General features: G+C 40.3%; 1 protein-coding gene across 2 annotated transcripts in view; it reads right to left on the reverse strand.

The window, feature by feature from the left end:
- Positions 1–25,708, reverse strand: part of PICALM (phosphatidylinositol binding clathrin assembly protein) — a 79,525-nt gene that overhangs the window by 36,613 nt on the left and 17,204 nt on the right. For both annotated transcript variants that reach the window (XM_015825107.1, XM_015825116.1), the window contains exons 2-10: positions 19,165–19,307; positions 17,309–17,384; positions 15,560–15,662; positions 13,428–13,521; positions 12,170–12,281; positions 9,812–9,918; positions 7,525–7,566; positions 5,843–5,928; positions 2,059–2,182 (exon numbers count right to left, since the gene is read on the reverse strand). In XM_015825107.1, coding sequence (XP_015680593.1) covers positions 2,059–2,182; positions 5,843–5,928; positions 7,525–7,566; positions 9,812–9,918; positions 12,170–12,281; positions 13,428–13,521; positions 15,560–15,662; positions 17,309–17,384; positions 19,165–19,307 — 887 coding nt within the window. The remainder of the gene's footprint in view (positions 1–2,058; positions 2,183–5,842; positions 5,929–7,524; positions 7,567–9,811; positions 9,919–12,169; positions 12,282–13,427; positions 13,522–15,559; positions 15,663–17,308; positions 17,385–19,164; positions 19,308–25,708) is intronic.

Genomic DNA, 25,708 nt, shown 5'->3' on the forward strand with positions numbered 1-25,708 from the left:
GAGAGAGAGAGAGAGAGAGAGGAGAAAGAAAGAAAGAAAGAAAGAAAGAAAGAAAGAGAAAGAAAGAGAGGAGAAAGAAAGAAAGAGAGAGAGAGAGAGAGGAGAAAGAAAGAGAGAGAGAGAGAGAGAGAGAGAGAGAGAGAGAGAGAGGAGAAAGAAAGAAAGAAAGAAAGAGAGAGAGAGAGGAGAAAGAAAGAAAAAGAGAGAGAGAGAGAGGAGAAAGAAAGAAAGAGAGAGAGAGAGAGAGAGAGAGAGAGAGAGAGAGAGAGAGAGAGACCTTCTGCAAAGGACTAAAGAAAAAAACCACCTCTCTGCAAGGGGATAATAGGGGGGGAAAAAACCTCCACAAGGAATGGGGGGGGGTTCCTACTCCCATCTCGAGACTGTTCTTGAAATCTCATTTATCACAACACCAGTGGTACCAAGTGGTTCTATGCAAGTGATCACTAGCTTCCAACCCCTCTTTTGTCTTCCCACATCCACACACACAAAACCCAACTTCCTGGGTGGATTCCTAGCAATGACTAAACCCCACTGACATGTGTGGGGAATGCCCAAAGAAAGTTCAGATTATATTGCGGAACTGGTTAGTTGACAATCCCAGTTGCCCTGCTGTTCTCCCTCCTCCTCTTTACTCCAAAGGGAGGAAAGAGAAGAAAATAAATCCAAATTCTTAATATTACAAATTCCTTTATAATGACTGGCTGTAAGGCTACACCACGGGGAGAGGGAAAACCAGAGAGAGCTGTTCTTTAGTATCCCTAGTGGGATTACCCTGCTTTCCATTTCTAAGTCTATTACCAATTGACAATTTTAAAGACTGTTCAGCTTAAATACTCTACTACAGTGGTTCTCAACCTTTTTAATGCCGCGACCCCAACCGATCGTAAGTCGAGAACTAAACCGGTCGCAGGCTGAGGACTAAACCGGTCGTAAGTCGAGGACTACCCAACCGGTCGTAAGTCGAGGACTTTCCCTGCCCGGGAGCGCCGCACATGCGTGGTTCCGCCCCCTGCGCCGGCCGAGGCGTAGCTGGCAAGCGGCAGAGACGGAGCAGGCCGACCACCAGCTGGCCCAGCCTAAGGGAGGTAAGGCACCCGCCGGAAAAGGGGGAAAAAATGGCGGGCAAAAAAAAATGGCAGACAAAAAAAATGGCGGACAGCCTTGCTTGGCGACCCCCGTGAAATGGTCGATCGACCCCAAATGGGGTCCCGACCCACAGGTTGAGAACCACTGCTCTACTAAGCTATGTATTGTGTGTGAATTGGCTTGTGTGCTCTGAACGCAAAACATTTTGAAATAGCTCTCACATATTCCATCGCTATTGGTATGCTATTTGGGGATGATGGAAATTGAAGTCCCAATCATTGAGAGTAGGGTTTTTCAAAATGTACTTGATGGAGGTTCCATGAGAAACTAAGGTAGACCGTGCAACCAGTTTTCTATCGCTAGCATTTTGTGTCCTGGTCAGGTGTCCTGGGCACTTTTAAAAGAAAATTGGTTCCAAAGGTATTCATTCAGCCCATATTTTTTTTAAAATATCTTTCTGCAATCCAAGGCACATCGTACATACGGAAGCCGATTTAAAAAGCAGCGTTTCTCAATCACGGCAACTTTACGTCGCACGGACTTCAATTCCCAGAATTCCCCAGCCAGCATGAAGTAAAGTCCCCCCGCATCTTAAATTTGCCACGGTTGACGCAGATGAGGTAGAGCTGGCCACGCCCACCCAGTAGGCCACACCCACTCCATCTACACCCACCCAGTAGGCCGCACCCACCCTGGCCACACACCCCCAGGGCAACCGTAATGCTGATGCGGCCCTCAGTGAAATTGAGTTTGACACCCCTGAGGTAAATGAATACACAACTGAATTCAAATACAATGGTCTAAAGCAGGGGTAGTCAACCTTGGCTCTTTTATGACTCGTGGACTTCAACTCCCAGAATTCCTGAGCCAGCTAAGCTGGCTCAGGAATTCTGGGAGTTGAAGTCCACGAGTCATAAAAGAGCCAAGGTTGACTACCCCTGGTCTAAAGGAAAAAAAACCAACACCAACCTTTAGAAGTTTTAAACGGACTTGTTCTTCCTCCAGCGCAGCTTGTTTTTCCCTTTCGTCGACTCTGGTGAGAGAGAGGCCGGTGCTTGCCAGGGAAGAAACTGCATTGGAAAGCGTGGTGGCCCTAGCAAAATGGGATAATAGGAAACCGACTGTTATATATTGTAGACAGGAAAAGGGATTCTGTTGTACTTCATTTACTCAGCAATCACCATGGAAAAGTTCCCTTTTGTGACCAAGGTGGATTTACTGTAGTCTAGAAATTAATGGCTTCCCTCCCTGAATCCTAAAAGAGATTTATACTCTTGGGGATCTTACGTTTTTAAAAGGTTATGAAAGAAGCAACAATAATCTAGTTTAATGAAGAGAATGACGAGGGGGGACATGATAGCAGTGTTCCAATATCTCAGGGGNAACACTTAAAAGGACTTTCAGGCATATTTTTATCCTAAAAGCATTTATTAAGGTTACAGAGATGTCAGTACGGCATGGTGGAAATGCTTAGATCTGAGATTCTTTTCCGTTGCACATACATTCCAGGCATTTTTCCCTCCTCTATTTTGGGGTCATGGTTCACATCTTCCAATTAACTTGGAAGATGTGATTTACTTCCAGTTTCTTTTTCTTTCTTTTACTTTCCTTATTCTCCTCCCCTTTCACTGTTGCCTGATTTAACTATAAAAAATACCAGACAGTTCTGCATATTGTCAAAGCAAGAATATACAGTATTTGCAGCGTTGACAGTCTTTCTATCCGCGGCTGTCAAGGCAGCATCCCACACCATAATGTAATGTCAGAGGACGCTATCTATGGTGGACCGGTAAAAGAACGTCATCAGTCATTGTTCCACTTTGTTCTTTCGCATTTATTAATATTTGCTTCAACCAAAACTGGTGCTGAAGTTTAATTACATTTTATACCAGATTGATACACTGCCTATTTATTAGGCTTTATTCATTCCCAATTACATGCCCCACAGACATGACGTTAACCAAGCTGCTCAAGATAATGTAAGGCTTCAGAGGGATTAAATAGAGCAGCATCGCCAGTTCAGCCTTGAGAACTTGATAGGGTATCTTGTTTTGTTTGGCTTTTATGCAATAAATTATAGGACAGTGGTGGCGAACCTAGGGCACGCGTGCTAGAGGCGGCACTCAGAGCCCTCTCTGTGGGCACGTATGCCGTGCCCCGGAGATGGTGAGGGACTGGCCCCTGCCACCCTGGCCCCGCCCACCCAGTATGCCATGACCACCACGACCACGCCCACACGGCACACGGTGATAAATAAGTGGGTTTTGGGTTGCAGTTTGGGCACTGGGTCTCTAAAAGGTTCGCCATCACTGTTATAGGAGATGCAGTAGCCATTGTGGTATTGGAGTATCCTGGGCCATGAATATTCATAGGGTGCTTTTCAATCACTTACTTGCAGTCAGACTGGTCCCACAGATTTACTGCTGTTGGGAACAATGGTGAACTACTTTTTCCTAGAGTAAATAGGGACTATTAATCTTTATTTTACCCTTTCTACCATCCAACCACCCTCCCTTTCCCTTCTAGCGACGTTTTTAATTAACTATTATGGTCCCAGTAGTGCCAAAGGGAAAAATCAGAAAGACGAGAATGGTGTCACTCCAAGTTGTAAAGTATGGATGTCTTATACAAGCTTGTATCAGGAGTTCAGTAAAATAATCAGCAACCAAAACTCTTGAAATGGCGATTATATCACGGAAGGAAAGCAATGCTAAAGGTTTTGCTTAATAAAAGACAATAACTGAACAATAAGATCAGCCAGAGGTATTTCCTTCAAAAGTCATTGAATCTTCTCTTCTGGAAGAATGATTAATTGCAGAAATAAGTAGACACAAAATTCAAAACTGTTTTTAAAGGGAAAATAGCATCCAGCACTAACACACCATTAGCAATTTCATCTTTGTTCCGCCATCCTTTTTGTAGGAAATAAAAAACTGAAGCCCAGAAGGATCACTACAGATACGGAAGCAGCATAGAAAAAACTGCAGCAACCACGTTTCTACAAATTCAAGTGCAGAAGCTTTTTCTAGATTACACCATTTCAGATGTCCCAAAGGTGCTTTTTCAAAAGGCAAGTGGACTTTTTCTTTTCCCTTGGAGCTGTTTTGCTTCTTATCCAAGAAGCTTCTTCGGTTCTCAGAGAACTGAAGCTTCTTCAGTTCTCAGAGAACTGAAGAAGCTTCTTGGATAAGAAGCGAAACGTCTTCAAGGAAAAACAAAGGAAGTTCACTTGTCTTTTGGGGGAAAAAAACCCACCTTTGTGACAAGGCTGACCTGGATAATTGAGAATCTCCATAGAAACCATTTCATGTCTAGGACGTCCACAAGACCTCTTTATATACACAAACACGAGGGCCAAGACTGGTCTTGCCCTCTAAGGGAGTGTCACACATAATTTCCCATTTGCTGTTTACAAAGCAGAGCAGCTGATGTCAAACTTTGTCAGGCAAAGGAACTTGGCTACAAAAATTAAAATAACGGTAGTCCTCGAGTTACGAGTGTAATGGAGCCTGCCCATTCCACTCGTAACTCGAAAACTCGTAGAGGGAATCGCGTACCTCGAATGAGATCACTCCCTTGCTCGTTAAGATGGACACGGCTCGTTAACTGCACATGAGGGATCTCAGGGTGGGGAAGGCCATGGGGGGGGCTTAATGATGGAACAGGCTCCCAAGGTCTCCCTGGTCCACTAAGATACCTCATGCTTCCCCTTCCCTCCCTGCCCCGCCGGACTCACCTGGAAAAGGGCCGGGGTCCCCTGTGGGGACTGTCCGATCCAGGTTCTGCCCGATCCGGACTGCCCGATCCGGACTGCCCGATCCAGGTTCCGGAGGCCTTTTCCAGGCCTCTGCCGCCCGGATCTTAGGCTGGGGGTTGCTTACGTAGCCCTCCGGCAGTCCGTTTCCGGGCGGCAGTGGCCTGGAAAAGCCCTCTGGAGCCCGGTTCCGGCCGCAGGGGTGACAGCAGAAGCGTCCCCCGACCTCAGATCCGGGCGGCAGCGGACTGCAAAAGGCATCCGGAGCCTGGATCGGGCCACGGGGGAAGGGCGCAAGTGTCCCCCAGCCTCATATCCATGCAGCAGCGGCCTGGAAAAGGCCTCCGATGCCCAGATCCAGCCTCCGGAGGCATGTGGAAGCTTCCACCGGCTTCGGTTCCGTTCTCTGTTGCAGAGAACAGAGACCTAAAAGTACCATGAGATCACGCGAGATCAGTAGCGTGAGATCTCGCCCCACTGATCTCGCGTGATCTTGCGTTACTTTAGGCCTCCATTCTCTGCGAAGGCACCGAAGGCCTGGAGCAGCCAAGAAAGCGAAGGATCTTGATCTTAGCAGAGTGAGTATTGAAGGCCTGGTGCCAAGGGCAGGGGTAGGCAACCTTGGCTCTTTTATGACTCGTGGACTTCAACTCCCAGAATTCCTGAGCCAGCATGGCTGGCTCAGGAATTCTGGGAGTTGAAGTCCACGAGTCATAAAAGAGCCAAGGTTGCCTACCCCTGGCCTAGAGAGACCCGGGGCGGGGGTGGGGAGGGAGGGAGGGAATAACCACGGTGAATGTTACAGAGCCACTGCGGTCACTCGTAAGGGCGAACGACTGCCGTGGTGCGACAACATTCGTAATTTCGGGATTTGCTCGTAAGCACTAGGGGGCGCTCATCACGTAACTTTGAACGAGCGTTAAGTGAACGCTCATAACTCGGGGATTACCTGTATTCAAGGCATATCCGAAGAAGCTACAAAAAGCCTCTGACACATACCTGCTAGCAGCAGTGGAATCTTTGATTTTCTTTCCTTCCAAGGAGGCCAGGTGCTGTTCTAAAGCATCCAGAAGACTACTTGGTGCCTACAAGACAATTCATCAAAATGATTAGAAAATCCAAAACATTTAATGCCGACCTTCCCAGTAATGTGGACATTTTGTAAGTCGTGGTGGCCTAGTGGCTAGAATGCAGTACTGCAGGCTAACTCTGCTGACTGCCAGCAGTTCGATCCTGACAGGGCTCAAGGTTGACTCAGCCTTCCATCCTTCCAAGGTGGGTAAAATGAGGACCCAGATTATTGGGGGCAAGATGCTGACTCTGTAAACCGCTTAAGAGTGTGCTGTAAAGCACTGTGAAGAGGTATCTAAGTCTAAGTGCTATTGCTATTGTAAGTCCCTAAAGATCTGGCAAGCCTGTTGTTATGGCCAAAAACACAACAAAAACGATGAAAAAAACATTAAAAGCAATAAAACCCATTACAAAAGCATAAACATAATCTTCAGGATTATTGGTTTTGTAACCCTATACTTGCTGCCTAGTTGTAATTGCAAGGTTGGCAGCAATATAAAGTCATTATCATCATCATCATCATCATCATCATCATCATCATCATCCTCCAGTGATTAAAATGTATTAAATAGAATGTGGGATTCCATTATATTGTCAGACACGGATTTAAAAAAAGATCATAAATTTAAGAAAAAAGCAGATAAAGTAGTACATTTAAGAATTGGCATTTATTCCACATTCCAAGGAATAACATTTTAAAGCAGTTACTACTTAAGCCAAATATTAATTACTATAAATCTCTGTCATCCTTTCTTGGTTCTTGGCAATTATATACTGTACAGAGGTGTTGTTGTTGTTTTTTAGCTTAGTACGAAAATTCAAAATTTTATTTCCATTCAAGAACGTAGCACTTTAAGGAAAAATTTTAAAAAATAAACAAATATATCCCCACCTCTGTCATCACAATGACATGCGGCAACAGAGGTTTAAAGTAAAACAAAAATATCAATAACAAAGCCACAAAATATAAACCAAAAGGGGGAAATGGCAGACAAGAATAAAAACTATCAGCCCCCTCCCCCCAGTTTATTAAGGATCAACCATGAAGAATGTAAAAATTGCCTATGCAAAAGTTGAACCATGGGTAAACGTGCAGATTTTAATCGCCCGGTTTTTATACCCAAAAATTCTCCATTCTACAAGTATGATGAAAAATCAATACATTTGAAATTACGCCAAAATTGTCTTTTTTGAAAACTCAAGATGGCATGGCCTTTGAACTATGGTGCTGGAGAAGACTCCTGCGAATCCCCTGGACTGCAAGGTGATCAAACCGGTCAGTCCTAGAGGAGATTAACCCTGACTGCTCTTTAGAAGGGTAGATCCTGAAGTTGAAACTCAAGTACTTTGGCCACCTAATGAGAAGGAAGGACTCACTGGAGAAGAGCCTGATGCTGGGAAAGATGGAGGGCAAGAGAAGAAGGGGACGACAGAGAACGAGGTGGCTGGATGGAGTCACTGAAGTAGTAGGCGTGAGCTTAAATGGACTCCAGAAGATGGTAGAGGACAGGAAGGCCTGGAGGAACGTTGTCCATGGGGTCGCGATGGGTCGGACACAACTTCGCAACTAACAACAACAACCAAGATAATAATTAATAATAATGATTTACCTGAGAAAGATCTGGTATGTCTCCTCTGTCTATCCCCACTTGCTGCAAGAACAAAGAGATAGAATGAGATAAAGGCCTCAACCACATTTTGACTAAAAACAAGTTCATTGGCGATTATATCATAAAAGAAGGATGATTGACACAGTGAACAGTATTACAGAAGGGAAAAAACCTGAAGACGACAAACTTTTCACTGTGTGAGATGAAGAGTACGTATCTGTAATCCCTGTTGTAGTACACTACAATATATTGCTATCAATATATTATAATGTATTACAATGTACAGGTAGTCCTCGATTTAAGGCCACAATTGAGCCCACAGTCTCTGTTGCTAAGCGAGACAGTTCAGTGAGTTTTGCCCCATTTTATGACCTTTATGACCTTTCTTGCCACAGTTGTTAAGTGAATCACTGCAGTTGATAAGTTAGCAACCCGGTTGTTAAGTGAATCTGGCTTCCACATTGACTTTGCTTGTCGGAAAGTCGTAAAAGGGGATCACGTGACCCTGGAATGCTACAAGCGTCATAAATATGAGTCAGCTGCCAAATGTCTGAATTTTGATCTTGTGACCATGGAGCAATGGTCCTAAGTGCGAAAAATGGTCGTAAGTCGCTTTTGTCAGTGCCATTGTAACTTTGAACGGTCATTAAATAAATAGTAGTAAGTCGAGGACTACCTGCAATGCACTACAACTACACTACAACCGCTAGTGTACATGCTGACAACTACAAAGGTATTGTAGTCTTGAAAGTTCTACTATCCTTTACGTTTAATATTTTAACACAGATACGCAGCAAAGATCAAAATGTCTTAACTCATCAAAATAATAAAAACGACGAACATTTTGTGAGCAAGACCATTTATTTTAAGCAAACAGGCACATTCAGATTAAAACCCAATGGATCCTGGAGCTATAATACTGGCAGAATTGCAAATGTGCACATTTCTTTGGATTGCTACTATGAGAATCAATAACCTACAAAAAATATGTGGGAACAGAAGCGTTGCTTGAGCAGGGTCTGTAAGATTATCTGGGACACTACACATCCTCTTCACAACCTGTTTTCCTTGTTACCTTCTGGGAGGAGGGGGCTTCGTGGTATCCGTAGCAGAACATCCAGATTCAGCCATAGTTTCATTCCATACAGTATTAACTTTGTGAACTCTCAAGCTTCCTCCTTCCGTTATATATTCAAGATGGACAGTATTTAATATTTGTTATGTATATGTAGGGGTGTGGGTCTATACATATGTTATATATTGTATGTTTAGGTGTGTGTCATGTATATGTTTCATTTTGAGAGCGGGCAACTAAATTTCATTTTTGATGTGTGCCGTTGTGCCCACAGTAAAAAAATGACAATAAAAGTTATCTTATCTATCTTCTTTTCTTTGCCAAGCCTCTTTTCCAGAGAGAGGTTAAACTCAGGAAGAACATTTTTAACTTCCCGACAATCTGCTTCGCGTTCTTAGATGTCCAATGAAAAATCTGCAAGTCCCAGCATGCTACATTAAACAGTAATAGAAACATCTGCTTTTTTTTAATGGGGTGGCCCTTTATTGTGGCAGACTGGCATATGCAGGTCCCTTTGCTGCTGCTAAGAAGGAAGCCAAACCATATTGTTCCAATGAACTTTCAATTTGAACCATGCAGTTGACTAACATGTTCATTGTTAAGCGCTTGACCATAATCATTATTATGATGGTTTACTCCTTCTCTGTCAAAAGCCCTCAGTGGCTTGGAAATGGGACGGCACAGTAATGAAATGCAGATATTAGTTAGGACCCTCCCTTGAACGTTCTATGCTTTTCACAACAGATTCAGCCATTTTCAGTCAACAAGTTGCCCAGATAATATGGCAATACAATAATAAATTTTAAAGATGATTCCTATTATGTAAGAACACTTAGGATTGTGTATCAGCAGTGTTGGAAAGCAGCCAACTTGAATGAAATATTCACAAAATCTAAATCTGCACTAATATTAATCTTCCCAATACTTAAATTGGATTTTTCTTCAGGGTGGTTTAATCTAAGCCAGTGTTTCTCAATCTTGGCCATTTTAAGATAGGTGGACTTCAACTCCCAGAATTCCCCAGCCAGCCATGGCTAGGGAATTCTGGGAGTTGAAATCAACCTATCCTAAAGTGCCAAGATTGAGAAGCACTGATCTAAGCTTTCAATGTAATTTTTAAACACTCCATAAATTCTTGACAATAATATCCAGTCAAATTATAGTAAATAATAAAATAGTAAAAATATTCTTTATGAACTAAGCAATTTTTACCTCTGCAACTTTGAGAAACTCAGAAATTCTTGCCATTCTAGTCAGAAACTTCTTATATATGTCAAGGGCTTCCTTGCATTGATTCTTTTTCATGTCAAAGTATTTTTCTGCAGAAGGAATTTTTTTTAAATGACAACAGTCAAGATAATCATCTATTTACAGCAAAAATCTGTATATTACACAATTACAAAGATCAGAGATGTTCACAAATCTTCACTTTATTAAAATTTAAACATCACAAACATTTCCTTGCAGTCTGACAATGTATTATGAAGATCTGATGCACCAATAACAGTTCCAAAATAAGAAAGAGTGGGATGTGAGCTGGAATTAAATTCAAACAGGTAATTACTTAAAATTAGAACTCTAAAAAAGCCCCTGTTTATACTAAATACTAAAATGAAATTCCACAGCATAAATATATATTTAAGCTGCTCTAAAAACACCACCAAAATTACCCTTAAATTAAAAAACGCTATATATACATACAACAAATGGAAAATTTTTATCCAAGGCTTCATTAAAACTACTACTTGCTCTAGCTTTTATCATCTATGTGTGTGACTTGTATCTGTTTATTCCATTTTCTCTGTCAATCACAACTACCACCCTGGTCTTTAAAACATCAGTTTTCAGATCCCTATTTTGCACCATACAATCTAACCCTGGTGGCAAATCATAGGTTCTTAGCAAACACCACCACTTTATCTGCGCACCAAACTACATTCACGTCTTCAATCAGCACAACTCAAGTGAGTGGTTTCTTACACACTTCACATAATTGCATGTAAAATTGCATGTTTTTTTACATATTAATTCATAAACACATTCAATAACGAAGGGGACTTTTTGCTCCGTGCTCTCTATTCCACAAATTGCCTTCTAAATATTCAATTAAATATGTGCTTTATTTCCATCATATACTGCTCTGTTCCATAACCAACACTTAAACCGTATTAATATCAAATATTCCATAGTTCAAACCTATTCAGGTTGTCATATGCTTCCACTAAAGACACAGTACACTTTTAAATCTATAAATTTCTGAATGACCAGCTGACAGGCAAAAATCTGATCTGCACACTCAATATCTGATGTAGAGTGGAACTGCACTTCTCAAATTGTGTTCATTATCACCTCTTCTACAATTTTAAACAAAATTATGCCCAATACCTTCCTTAATTTTAATGTTACCCAATTCCCAGGCCAGATGACCTAGTATGCATTTGGGGCTTGCATGTAACTTGCTGGCAGGTAGTTCCACTTAAGTTAATTTTACAGTGCTAATGATAATCTATGCCTTATTGTATCCCAGACCTGTCCAGCTGCAGAAAATTAGTAAGTAAAGAATGTACCAGTTCTGTTGCATCTGCAACAATTCTGAGAATATCAAGAACAGGGCAAGAAGACACTTTATTTTCTTTATTGTTGCTCTGCACACACAGGTAGTCTTGACTTATGACAGGCCAAAGTTCCAACAGACACCCCCCCCTCCCAAAGGGACTTATAACCCAGTTCTGAAGTTACAACTTGCTCCCTGCTAATGGTAACATGACTGCATTTTGGATACTCGGCAACCGCTTCGCATTTATGGCATCTGCATTGCCCTGCAGTCACATGATCATGATTTACGACATTTTAGCCGGAACTGGTGTTTACTTCCAGTTTCCAGCAAAATTCACCCAACAGCGAACAATGGGTTCAACCATTGCAAAAAAAGGTTGTAAGAATAGATCTGGTCCTGGGGTGCCCAACTTTATCACCATAATTGCCAGGCACAATTACAGTCGTAAGTCGAGGACTACCTGTAGTCTAAAAAGCAGAAATTAGAAATTCAACTGATCGAGAACGAGACAAACTACAAACTGATTGTCGTATTTTCCAGTCTTCATTTCCTCTTTACATGGAGTTGATTCATAGTGACTAGGGAAGTATGAATTTTGATTATAACATTAAATTCCATACACTGGGTGTAGGATATTCCCTATTAAATGGACCTCTGTAGCTTACTCTACTCGGAAACGTGGCACCTATCCCTAATCAATCTAACAAACCAAGGTTATGACCCTTGAGTTCAGATCAAATCTATTACCAATATTGGCAGATTCCATAAATAAGGAGCGAAGAGAAAACGCCATTTGATTATGTGATGATTGGCCATAAAGAAAATTATAATTTAAATAAGCGACTGTTCGTGCCCAAAATTATTCTGAAGCAGCTTGCGTTCAGGATTATTTCTGTTTACATGTAAAGAAAGCCACTTTTAAAAGCTGGTCTGAAATTGTCTTGCAAAAATTCGAAAATGAAATCCACAATCTTACCAAGTATAAGGAGTAAGTGACTGAAGAAAGTGCTTACCCAGCAAATTAATAATCCCTTCGTTATATGCTGCAAAAAGTCTAATGGCATCTTTGAAAAGGAGCATGAAGGCTGCATTGATTACACCATTTGTGAGTTCATTGCTGTTGACCTATCAAAAAAGAAGAAGAAGCAGCTAAGCAAACTGGAAAAAAAACATCCATGCTATCTTCAGAGATCCCCAACTTTTCCGGGTCTGCAGACTGGCAGGAGAGGCAGCTGGAGTGGGATGGCAGCATGCCTGGCTGAGGAATTCTGGGAGTTGAAGTCCACAAGTCATAAAAGGGTCAAGTATGAAGACCCCTGGCCCAGAGCAATTATATTTCCCAGCTTTGATTGTTTTCATCTGTACGATTAACAGAAGAACTCAGTGGAATAAAGTCTGGTCTTGCTACCTGGGCCTACTAGCACTTCTGGGTTTCTACTCCATTCATATATCAAGTTAACTATGTTTAAAGGAGCTGAAACAATTGTAGGAATGCTCCACCTTACATTTTGAAGTTCAAACCACGGTATAGGTTCTAAACAGTGGTAACACAAACCATGTTTGAATACCATTTCAACCCAGCTACTAATTCTGAACTACTGCCGATATACGAAGTCTATTTTCTCTAACCCAACAGTGCACCGTAAGTACTTCACCAATATTATTTAGCTACATGCATATTTTTATGTCATGCAGTATGTACATTCTGTAATATATATATTTTGGAAGAACTACCTCTCCATACACATATAAGCCAACATAGTACTTGTAGGCAAACATAGGTTTTTACTCCTACAAAGAAGAGGGCATCAAACTATTCTCCAAAGCACCAGAGGGCAGAACAAGAAACAATGGTTTGGAAACTGATCAGAGAGAAAAGCAACCTGGAATCAAGGAGAGTGAGGACAATTAACCAGTGGAACAGCTTGCCTCCAGAAATTGTGAGCGCTCCATCACTGGAGGTTTTTAAGAAGAGACCAGACATCCACCTGTCTGAGATAATATAGGTTCTCCTGCTTGAGCAGGGGGGAGGGGAGGGGTGGACTAGAAGATCTCCAAGGTCCCTTCCAGCTCTATTCTATTCTATTCTATTCTATTCTATTCTATTCTATTCTATTCCTATTCCTATTTAACAGGATGTTTAGATGCCATTAAAGAGACATACGTTAAATCAGATAAATTCAGTAAGCTGAAATCAATACCGCACGATTAATTCTGATCATTTAAAAGCTCCTGTCTAATATTCCTTTATGGGTAGCTAAAATGACTTACGTTGAAATCAAGCAGTGCATCCATCTGGTTTTGTATAATTGGTACAGTTTTTAACAGTTTTTCTGTATTCATTGTCCTCATGACTCCATCAGCTCTATTAAAAAAGAAAAGGAAATCGTTAGCTAACTAGATGGATTTGGTATAACGCCTGCCACATATGTTTCCAGAGTTTAAGAGTGGTCTTGTTTTTTTTATTTCCTTCTCCTCATGCATCCACATAAGGATAGTGATTTGGACTGGGCTTAATTCCTGAACCTCCCTGCCTTTACCCAATAAAACTATTTAGTTACGGAGTTTGGAATTTCTAAAATACACAAACTGGGGGCTAGATTGGGATTTTAAGGACCAGATATGCTAGTAGATGTTCAAGAATTATCCCCCACATTCTTCAACTTCCATCCAGTTGGAAGCTCTGGTTGTTAGTCTGCAACAGTCTAAAGTTTGCACATGCCTACTTCCTGACGCCACTTGTCCCAAAGATGCTTTTTTCAGGAGGCAACTGGACTTTCTAAAAAAATTTTCTCTTTGAAGACGTTTTGCTTCTCATCCAAGAAGCTTCTTCAGCTCTGAATGAATAGTGGGGAGTGGAAGGATTTATACTCCTTGCAGAAAGCTGATGATTTGCATTCTTTTGGAGAGTCCTTGAGGCCACCTGGAGGTTTATCTGTGTCCTCAGGTCACCTGAGTGGTGCAAATGGGGATGGAGCCTTCTTGGAACTGCTGAAAGGACCGTGTTGTAGACCGGAGATAGATGACGTCGGATCCCTCCCCTTCATCTATTTTAATCAGGAAATTTATAAATCATAAATTCCATGTTTTTCATCAAAAAGTTCAGAAGGATTTGCAGTCACTACTAAATGAAGTACAGGGAGTCCTCAACTTATGACCACAATTGAGCCCCAAATTTCTGTTGCTAATTGAGACATTTGTCAAGTGCGTTTTGCCTCATTGTTACAACCTTTATTGCCACAGTTGTTAAGTAAAATCACTGTAGTTGTAAAGTTAGCAACATGGTCCTTAGATGAATCTGACTTTCCCACTGAGTTTGCTTATCAGAAAGTCATAAAAGGTGATCGATCACCTGGGACCCTGCAACATATCATAAACACATGCCAAGCGTCCCAATTTTGATCACGTGACACTGGGGAAATGCTACAATAGTCGTAAGTGTGAAAAATGGTCATAAGTCACTTTTTTCAGTGCCGTTGTTAACTTCAAACAATCACTAAAGGAACTGTCGTACATCGAGGACTACCTGTAATTAATCTGTCTCTAAGGAAGCAAGTTAATTTTGCCTTTTCTCTGCTCGTTTCATCACCTTCACTAACTATTCCTCCATTGTGGACATACAGAAACTTTGTATGTTTACACAAGAATTATAGCAAGGATCATATATAAAAGTAATTTTCCACAGATTTTTCTAGCTGTCTTCCCATTAATTCCAACAAAAAAAATGTTCTGGTTTCAGTTGAATCTTTGTCTTCAAAATTCTTTTTTATCTGTTTATGCATGAACTCAAAATTTTCTGGATTTGTTTTTGTTTTTCTTACAAGTCCATCAAACATGATAAAATGACTGTTCGTGTTGTCCGTATTTCTAACATAAATCTGAGGTGCTTTTATATCTTGTAGACAATTTTTCTGGAGCCACATACCAATGATGCATCATTTTGTAAAAATTCTCTTTTAGGTTATAACTTAATGTTAATGTCAAGATTTTTAAGCACTTTTTCCCCGTTATGGGCAACAATATCCCCCAAATTCTTGGTCCATTTTATCATATACTTTTATTTGTTTCTCTCCATTTCTAATTTCAGCAAGAATTATACATTTCACTGTATATTAATTTTTGGAAGCTAATCTTGCTGTTGATTTTCACTGCTTGCATGCCATTATTGTTTTGGTTTCAAATTGTTGCATATTACCAGGGTGGACTTTTAGCAGGGGTGATATAAGAGTTATCTACAATAGTACTAACGTTATTTGTTTAAGCATTTTCTAGACCAGATTTCAGAAAGGATCAATTCCTTGAAGCTTCGAAAATTATTTCATACTCTTTGAATTTTTATATTCTAAATTATTCTGCATGCTTAAAGCAAACAAGTAACGGAATCACCCCTGTGAGATACTTACCCTCTTTTTACTTTTGTAAAGTCAAAAGCCACTTGTCTGTAGGAAACTGCTTTCTCATTCAAATATCTGCTATATCTCCTAATAAATGTGGACATATCATATCCTAAAGGAAACAAACAGAAAGCAAGCTATTTCTTATGTAAAACCAGATTAATATCAAAGAGGTACATTAAGACATTCAAAGGATTGCCAACTAGCAAACTGACATATTTGAATCAGTGAGATAATTATTAACAGCATGCATGTTTTGCCATAAACCAAGTCAGATATTTTGCCTTGAGTTCCCCCATTCTGCTCATTGACGTCAAAGCTGGGACGATAGTGGTTTACTTGATTAGCTTGAATTAAACCGCAATACATGTAGTCCTCAACTTATAACTGTAATGGGCCTGCCCATTATGATCATAAGTCGGTAACACTTGCAAAGTGGGTCACCCACGTGACCGACCCAATTTTTATATCCTTTTATGGGGCAGTCATTAAATGACTACAGCAATCATAAAGCAAATGCGACAATCATAAAGCAACCCCAGTTTGCTGAAAACTGGACGTAAAAACTTTGCAAAAAAAAATAATCATAAAATGCAGTCACATGACTGTGGGATGCTGCAAATGGCTTTATATATGGACTAGTTGCTGAGCAGTCATGTGACCCTGGGGGACAGCCTGAGGGGGGTGTGGTGCATTCTAAGTTCAAATGGTCACTAAGTGATCGGTCATAAGTCAAGGACCATCTATATAAAATCTGCCATCTTTCTCTTTCTCAATGCATTTTGAGTGATTTGGAGCTGCGGCAGGTTTCCTTCACCATCGCTACCTTTATCCAACATTATAGTACGTGATGGCGAACCTTTTAGAGACCGAGTGCCCAAACCAAAAACCCACTTATGTATCGTCGGGTGCCGGGTGGGTGTGGCCCATTGGGTGGGTGTGGCTCATTGGGTGGGCGTGGCTTCGGTGGTAACACAGGCTGGATGGGACTAAAAAGTTCAATCAATCAATCCAAGTTTTTTTTCCTGCGAGAAGTTGAAATTGATTGATTGAACCTTTTTTTTTTTTTTTGCACATGGCGGCGGAGGCGAAAAATGAAATGGTTTTATAAAACCCAGCTGAAGGCCTAGGACTGGGGCAACGGCGCACGTGCCCACAGAGAGAGCTCTGCGTGCCACCTGTGGCACTCGTGCCATAGGTTTGCCACCATGGTTATAGCACTTGCCCTCAATCTTTTCCTTTTTCTATTTAACCTTCAAACTTTCCCAGGATCTAACTAACTTTTTCCTACCTTGTGAGCAATCGCTAAAAAGCAAGAAGCTACATGTAAGCCTTGATAAGTGATGCAGCAAAAACTTTCCTTGCTGTTTCTTGTGGATTTACTGGTTTTTGAGGCTGGTGCTTTTTACTGATTGTCATTAATATACCGAATCGAGAGTAGAAAACTAATCTTAAAACGGAGTGAAAATGCAAGAGAAAATAATTTCAGGCTCTTTTTGTTTCATGGATTATTTATTTTAATCTATATTCTATTTCTCTATTCAAGCAAGCACTCCAGGCAATTAATAACGTAAAAATATTTGTAGAGATGTAAATGCGTTCATTGAATAAAGGGGCTTTTAGTTTCCATCCTAATGCAAATCAGCTTCTTTTGGTAGAGCTTTTCATCGGACATAAAGACACAAAAGACTGAGAACTAAAACTGTAAAATACTGTTCAGAAAGTTAGGGATTATTTGATACCGATCGAATAATTTACCTTGCAACCCACTTTTGTCCAAGAAATTGCTCAAGTTAAACAATGTGTTTCTGGAAGCCAGGTACTGGGTAAAACGCTGGAAGGAATAAAATGATTCAGTTAGTCAGCTAGAATTGTACGTGACTCAATACATTTCTCACTGCTAATGGAGTTTAATACTCTGATAATCCGCTATATGCATGCAGTCTGTCCCACCAGGTTAAACAAAACCAACAGAGAACCAACAGAGTTCTCTGGAAACGAATATTGGGAGAAAAATTGCTAGCCTGCAATCCCATAAAAAGTGATACTAATTGCAAATCTTGTCAGAGGAACTAAAACTTTCTCTGAAAGTAAGAGACACAGCTAATTTGCTTTAAAATTTGATCGTTTCACCACCGGCCTACTTAGAACAATGCAGACGACTGTATGCATTTAAGGCAAGCCACTTTAGTCACTTAATCAGTCACGATTTAACCATGTGGTTAATGATGCTCATATCTAAGCCCATTAATTTCTCAGTCTTGACTAGCCCACTGCTTCCTGTTTCTTTGCTGATAAAGTTCTCAATAATGCCAAAGACATGAATTGCACGGTATAAATAAAACTATTGTAGTGTTGACGTATGAGGTAAGGAGTTTGTTTAATACTCCGGATATATTTCTCAGAACGATATAGCATCACAGTTCTGTAAATATATTAGTCTGCCCCACCCCTTCTGCCAGGAAAATTATATACCTGAGACACAAGTTAGTACAGGCAGGATTAAATAGCTAAACCAAAAGGCATTGTTTCTGCTCACAGAATTATAATTGGAGCATTGTTCTACTTTTAATTAGGACAACTGGAACTTGTTTTCAGAGAAAAGGGTTTAAGGAAACATTATTCTTTAGGAGAATGAAAGCCAAAACTCATGGAAAGACAATTCACATTACAGAATCTCAGAAGAGATTCTGAATATAGTCCTCAACATAAAACCATAACTGAGGCTGCCCATTAAGGTGGCATGTTGTGATGGCCATGTCGTGTTGTCATGTGACCAACCCAATTTTATGACCTTTTTTGTGGCACCATTAAATGAACATGGCAGTCATTAAGTGAACTCAGTGTTTGCTATGGCACGGTTTGGCTAAAAACCAGAAACAGCTGTCAATGTTTGGCAAAACCAACATAAAACACACGTCATGTGATTGTAGGATGCTGCAAATGTGGCCGGGTTGCCAAGCAACCAACATGTGGTCACATGACTGTACTGGGGGGGGTAGCATGACAGTTGGAACTTCAAGTCAAGGGGTGTAGTACTTTTTTTTTCCTCAGCTGAATTCATATAGAATTATATACATGATTAACATGGATGGTTACCTTCCTATTATATATGATGTTGCTAAGTCCACATGTCTTTAGAAATTATGAATAAGCAATTGTTAAGAGTTACTTTTTTCCTGAACCCTGTCCCCTCTTTTATTTACCATGGTTTAATCATATAATAAATCATAAACAAGTACCATTCAAAATACAATATACTTCCAGACTGCTTTTTGTTTTAGCACCTTTAAACTAGGGCGCAAGTACACTTGCTACATCAAAATACACCACTCTTCCTTTGTGTGTAAATTGGATTGTGATACATTCTGTCATTTTGCTCTCCGACATGTATTTGCTGGCCCTTTCTTTATATTTTCATTGTTTTTGAACTAGTTTTCTTCTCCCTGATGGAAAAGCAAGCCACCAGGGAGAAAAAAAAAAGGACCCAAATTTATCTCCAAAGTAATACTCCCCAGCCTAGCAACCAGCCACAATTGCTGATAATTATATAGGAAATGGGGTCCGGCATGTTTCAAAGGCACTAATTGAAGCGTAAGAGAAGCAGGTGTTACCTCATTTCCATGCACCATGAGATGGTGAGTTGTGATGAGAGATTTGAAGACTACCACCCAGCTACTATTTGTTGTCCTTTCGAATAGGCTGTCTGCCAACTGTGGGATGTTTACGTTCATGTCATTTGTACATAGTATTAAATCTGAAAAAAGAAGGAAATGCATATGGATATTTCAAGCAAACCCTACCAAGCGCCATTTAATTAAGAAAAGCTTCTTAGTCCTCCAGGATCTCATGAGCCGTTCAGAAGAGAACAAACAAACAAACAAACACTGGGCGCTATCTAACAAAATGAAATTCAGTGGTGAAAAAAGTAAGGTTCTACATTTAGGCAAGAAAAACCAAATGTAAAGGTATAGTATAGGGGGTACCTTGCTCAATAGTAGTAACTGTGAGAGGGATCTCGGAGTCCTAGTGGACAATCACTTAAATAGGAGCCAGCAGTGTGTTGCAGCTGCCAAAAAAGCCAACACAGTGCTAGGCTGCATTAACAGAGGGATAGAATCAAGATCACGTGAAGTATTAATACCACTTTACAATGCCTTGGTAAGGCCACACTTGGAATACTGCATCCAGTTTTGGTCACCACGATGTAAAAAAGATGTTGAGACTCTAGAAAGAGTACAGAGAAGAGCAACAAAGATGATCAGGGGACTGGAGACTAAAGCATATAAGGAACGGTTGCTGGAATTGGGTATGTCTAGTTTAATGAAGAGAAGGACGAGGGGGGACATGATAGCAGTGTTCCAATATCTCAGGGGCTGCCCCAAAGAAGAGGGAGTCAAGCTATTCTCCAAAGCGCCTGAAGGCAGAACAAGGAGCAACGGGTGGAAACTAACCAAAGAGAGAAGCAACCTAGAACTAAGGAGAAACTTCCTGACAGTGAGAACTATTAACCAGTGGAACAACCTGCCTCCAGAAGTGGTGAATGCTCCAACACTGGAGGTTTTTAAGAAGAGACTGGGCAACCATTTGTCCAAAATGGTGTAGGGTTTCCTGCCTGAGCAGGGGGTTGGACTAGATGACCTCCAAGGTCCCTTCCAACTTTATCATTATTATTATTATTAAATGTTACTAACTGTGCCTCTTCTATACAATACGTTCTAGATCCCATGCAAAAGAATTCTTGTGCAATCCTCTAGAAAAGATCTAGAAAAGTCTCTCCAAAGAAATGAACTGAAGGCATTCAAGAAATAATTGCCACATTGAGAAAAGCAGTGCAGGTGGTCCTCAACATACGACCACAATTGAGCCCGAAATTGGTGTCACTAAGTGAGAAATTTGTTAGGTGAGTTTTGCCCCAGTTTATGACTTTTCTTGCCACGTTTGTTAAACGAATCTCTGCGGTTGTTAAATTAATAACCCGGTCGTTAAATGAATCTGATTTCCCCGTTGACTTTGCTTGTCAGAAGGTTGCAAAAGGGGATCACGTGATCCTGGGACACTGCAAATGTCACAAATGTGAGTCAGTTGTCAAGCATCTGAAGGTAAATCACGTGACCATGGGGATGCTGCAAGGGTCATAGGTGTGAAAATTGGTCATAAGTCACTTTTTTCAGTGCCATTATAAGTTTGAACCGTCACTAAATGAACTATTGTAAAGCGAGCACTACCTGCAGTAGTCGGAAGACAAAAATGAAGTAAAATCATGAGCTGTACTACTCTAATTTTTACTGCCAAATTAAACTCCCGATGAAATTCACAGGGAAGAAATTGGTTTAAATCAGGAAGCTCAACCGGTGGATCATTATCTTCACATAATTTCTCAGCACCTTCCTAAAAGATTTAAATTTATATCAACAAAACACCGCTTTTTAGACATCTAACATCTATTATGATAACATCTATCGTGCTACTGCTTGCAAAAGTGAATTATTCACTCAAGACATCTGCTTAGAAAAGCTTGTGGTTGAAAGCGGGAGAATTACATTCACAAGAAGGTAGAAGAATTGGGAGTATTTGATCTCTTGTGGAATTGTCTTAATGTGGCAAACTGCAGGCCTAAGGAGGCAATCGCCTTTTACAGCCTTGTTAGCAACTTGATAGTTAGAAAAACAGGTTTCTAGTCCTCTGTCAGCATCTCTTCTATTTAAATATGTGCCATTCTGGTTCCCTAGAGCTCCCATGCAAGCCCAGAAAAAGTCAAGGAAGTGCAGACAAATGCAGTAAATCACACATCCACACCCTGCTCCAAAGTGCTTCTTTGCTTCAGAACATACATAATGTTCTATGTATTAGTAACTTCTAATTTATGAAATTGCTCAGCATTATCCATGGGTATTGAGGCTCTACTAGAACCTGCCTCCACAAAGTAGATGAGTAGAGGAAAAAGCAGTCTTGACAATTGGGAATAATTAAGCTGGTTTACACCAAGACCAATAGGAAGAATTAAGTTACTCTATAACAAGGTTAGAGACTTACAGCCACTGATTTACTTTAAGTGATTCAGCTGGTTAAAAATGTTAAAGAAGCATTACAGCCATTTAAGACAGTTGCACTGCCAAGTTTAGTCTAATGGTTTTGATGTCAGAAAGAAGAAGAGGAGGAGGAGGAGGAGGTGGAGGAAGGCTCAATAGGAAAAGGAAGGAATATGTATATGCAACTATTTACAGGAAAACCTTATTCTTAATATCTTCTGTGGATGAAATTTCTTTATGTGGAGGATTTTTTGTTTCCACAAATAAAGTATTGGAAATATACATTGTCACCACTTCCTGAACGAGCCCAAATTGCTTCCTGCCTCTGATTTTCATGACTAAATGCTAGCTTTCAATCTTGGTCAACCACACAATTCATTGAAAAGGCTGGCTTTGTTCATTTATGGAATTTATATCCTGCCTTTTCCCCAAATATGTTCAAAGCCTGACCAAACAATAAAGCACTATTATTAAACACAATTAGATGCATAAACATATTAAAACACAATGAATAAAAAAGCAATGTCCAGCATGTCTCAGAACTTCAGCATTCACGTCTGCTTCCACAAAGACTTTGTTTCAATAAAAACGCTTTAATATGCGGTCAGTTTCCGAAGAGTAATTTGGATTTGGCTTTTCAGTTTCCCATCTTCTCTAGTTTAGGCCAGTTCATAAGAAACGCCATGATGAACTAAATTTATAATCTCAATTAAACCAAACTGGAGTTCATTAGTTTGCAATGTAAGGCTTACAATAATTTGGAATTAAAATGAACATCTCAAACTCAACCTGCATTTGATTCTATGTCAAGACGCTTCGTGGACAAAACAATTCATGGGATGTTCCTAAGCAGCAGTATATGTTGCCTTTTAAGATAGTCTTTAGCTTAGAACTCAGCTTAATAAAAGAGGATGAGCATGTTGCACGTGCCCAAAATGTATCAACGTTTGTGGGCATTATCCTTGCTATTTGCTGGGATTGCTATGTGTGACACAGGCAAGGGAAACACTGAAATCTAGTCTATACTTTTGCTGTACAGGTAGTCCTTGACTTACGACAATTGAGCCCCAAATTGATGTTGCTAAGTGAGAAATTTGCTAAGTGAGTTTTGCTCCATTTCACCACTTTTCTTACCACATTGGTTAAGTGAATCACTGCAATTGTTAAATTAGTAACACCTTTGTTAAGTGAGTCTGGCACCCCCCTTGACTTTGCTTATCAGAAGATGATTACATGATCCCTTTACATTACATTATGACATTCATGTCGTAAATATGAATCAGTTGCCAAGCATGAGTTTTGATCACATGACCATGGGGATGCTGCAATGGTTTTATGTGTGAAAAACGATCATAAGTCACTTGTTTCAGTGCCGTTGTAACTTCAAATGGTCACTAAATGAACTGTTGTAAGTTGAGGACTACCTGTATTACTAAAGGCATTATGTGAAAGGAATTCTGGGAGTTGAAGTCCACGAGTCATAAAAGAGCCAAGGTTGCCTACCCCTGCACTAGACCAAACTGGCTCTATTCTATTAGACCTATTCATGTTTATACGTAGCAATAAAATATATATAAAGGTAAAATGTTTATTGTTAAAAAGCGTTAAATGTTTGTTATAAACACCTGAACTACAGAGGGATGCAGCGACAATGACAAACACTGTGGGACAGACCATTTCCTGATAGCAACAGAACTGGATCTGTGGGACAAGTCACCATGGAAGAGGAAATAAAAACTAGAAGGAAAGAATGACTGAACAGAAAGCATGAGTTCTGTAAGGAATTAGAAGACAAAATTAACCTTCCATTGGAATGAATGGAAAGTAGACACAAGAAGGTGTGAATGCTGCTTTGAATACAGTGGAAAGAAAGTTACACTGGGCCATCAAAGTGGGTGGATTTATATTAATGAACAAAAAATGAGTGGAATGATGAAATAATTCAAGTGATTTCCAAAGTGATCAAAGCACACCCCTCCAGATGTAAAACAGCTGCTTCAAACTCAAAATGAAGCTCTGCAAAATTGAACTAGTTCAAACTCAAAATGCTCTGGGTGTCCCTAAGATACTGAATGTTTCTGTATTCATTCGAGTATTACTTCAATATTAGATGAACACAGAAACATTCAGTATGAAAGGAATAGTCTGTTCATTTTTCTTCTCCTAACAGAGGGACAACAGAATCTAGAACAAGGCAGGGGAAACTGACCCATTTCATTTATCATTGCCTTTCTATTTGGCCCTTTGATTTTATGACTCCTGATAATTTGCTTTACACCATAAGTTTATCTGGGCATTTAATCATCTCTGAGGGCAATCATTAGCCAGGCAACACAGTACAAGTTTACATTCCAATTGTTCAGAGGATAAATGCAAAAAATGGTTACCAGAATAGCAGAATTGGAAGGGACCTTGGAGGTCTTCTAATCCAACCTCCTGCTCAGGCAGGAAACCCAACACCATTTCAGACAAACGGCTGTCCAATCTCTTCTTAAAAACCTCCAGTGATGAAGCACCCACAACTTCTGGAGGCAAGCTGTTCCACTGATTAATTGTTCTCACTGTCAGCAAATGTCTCCTTAGTTCTAGGTTGCTTCTCTCCTTGATTAGTTTCCATGCATTGTTTCTTGTCCTGCCTTCTGGTGCTTTCTAAGATATTCTTTTGGCTAGAATTTGAATAGATCCTTCCAAACATATAGTTGCCATCAACATTATTATAACGGCTGGATTAAATGTTCCTTATTGCGAGGCCATATGCCTCTGAATACTATTCGTTAGAAGGTGGNTTTCAACAAGCGGGCCTGACCTAGGGTGAATTTTAAATAGGGACAATTTTTAATGATTTTAAATAGCCACAGCCACTAATATTTGGATTTTAATTGGTTTTTAGAAGGGGTAATTCTGTATATTGTTTTAACATGCTGTGAGCCGCCCTGAGTCCCATGGGGAGAAGGGCGGCATATAAATTTTGTAAAATAAAATAAATAAATAAATCTCTGAATTGGCACCAAATTGTGATTTGGAGGAATGTTAGTCTCATTCAGCAGGGTTGCTGAAACTAAGTAAATTTTCAGTCTATAACAGGGGCCTTCAAACTTGTCCCTTTTATGACTAGTGGACTTCAACTCCCAGAATTCCTCAGCCAGGCACACTGGCTGAGGAATTCTGGGAGTTGAAGTCCACAAGTCATAAAAGGGACAAGTTTGAAGATCCCTGGTCTACAGGAAATTCATACTGATTTTCTAGTAGTCTGGGTCCACCTGGGGAGAATATAGCAATGAAAATCTAATCTGAACAGGCATTCACTAGACTCAAGTAAATTTACTTCACTCAAGTAAATAGGGTAGATATCCAGCAGAATGAGTTCGGAGCAAGATGAAACGTACAAAGGTCACACAACATGGGTAATAGCATTGTCCTGTGAACCGGAATATCTGTGTTGCAACTTCTGAATCTTGCTTTTTTTAATCAAGCAATAAATTATTGTTGAATTTTTAACGATAATTCTGCAGAAAGTCTCAAATATTCAGTCTTCAATTCCCACTACTCACCAGACAACCCATATAAGTTGGGAAATAGTAATGGAGAGTGAGATCCTTTTATAAACATTTGTAATGTTTTTAAAAGGACACCATACAATACTACATTGAGATGCATCAATCAAAACAAAGAGAGCACGTTCTGCATCAAATGAATGCAATTAATATAAAAAAATATATGTAATATTTGAGTTACATGGGTTTGGCTAGTCTAAAGAAAAGAAGAAACAGGGGTGACATGATAGCAGTATTCCAGTATTTGAGGGGCTGCCACAAAGGAGAGGGGGTCAGGTTATTCTCCAAAGCACCAGAGGGCAGGACAAGAAACAATGGTTGGAAACTGTAATCCTGTCCTGCTGGGCTGAAGACTAAGTCGTAACTGGGAGGGGCTTGAGCCCAGCAGGAGGCGTGGCAAGTTTGTCAGACTTAGTCTAATTGGGCAGGAAGACAGTCTAAACCCATTCGTGGATTCTCCATCCTCATGCTGGAGAACATGGGTGCTCTATCACTGGAGGCTTTTAAGAAGAGACTAGACATTCACCTGTCTGAAATGGTATGTTCTCCTGCTCAAGCAGGGGGCCGGAATA

Source organism: Protobothrops mucrosquamatus, unplaced genomic scaffold (assembly GCF_001527695.2).
Source record: "Protobothrops mucrosquamatus isolate PMUCROS unplaced genomic scaffold, P.Mucros_1.0 scaffold_197, whole genome shotgun sequence".
Taxonomy (NCBI): Eukaryota; Metazoa; Chordata; class Lepidosauria; order Squamata; family Viperidae; genus Protobothrops; species Protobothrops mucrosquamatus.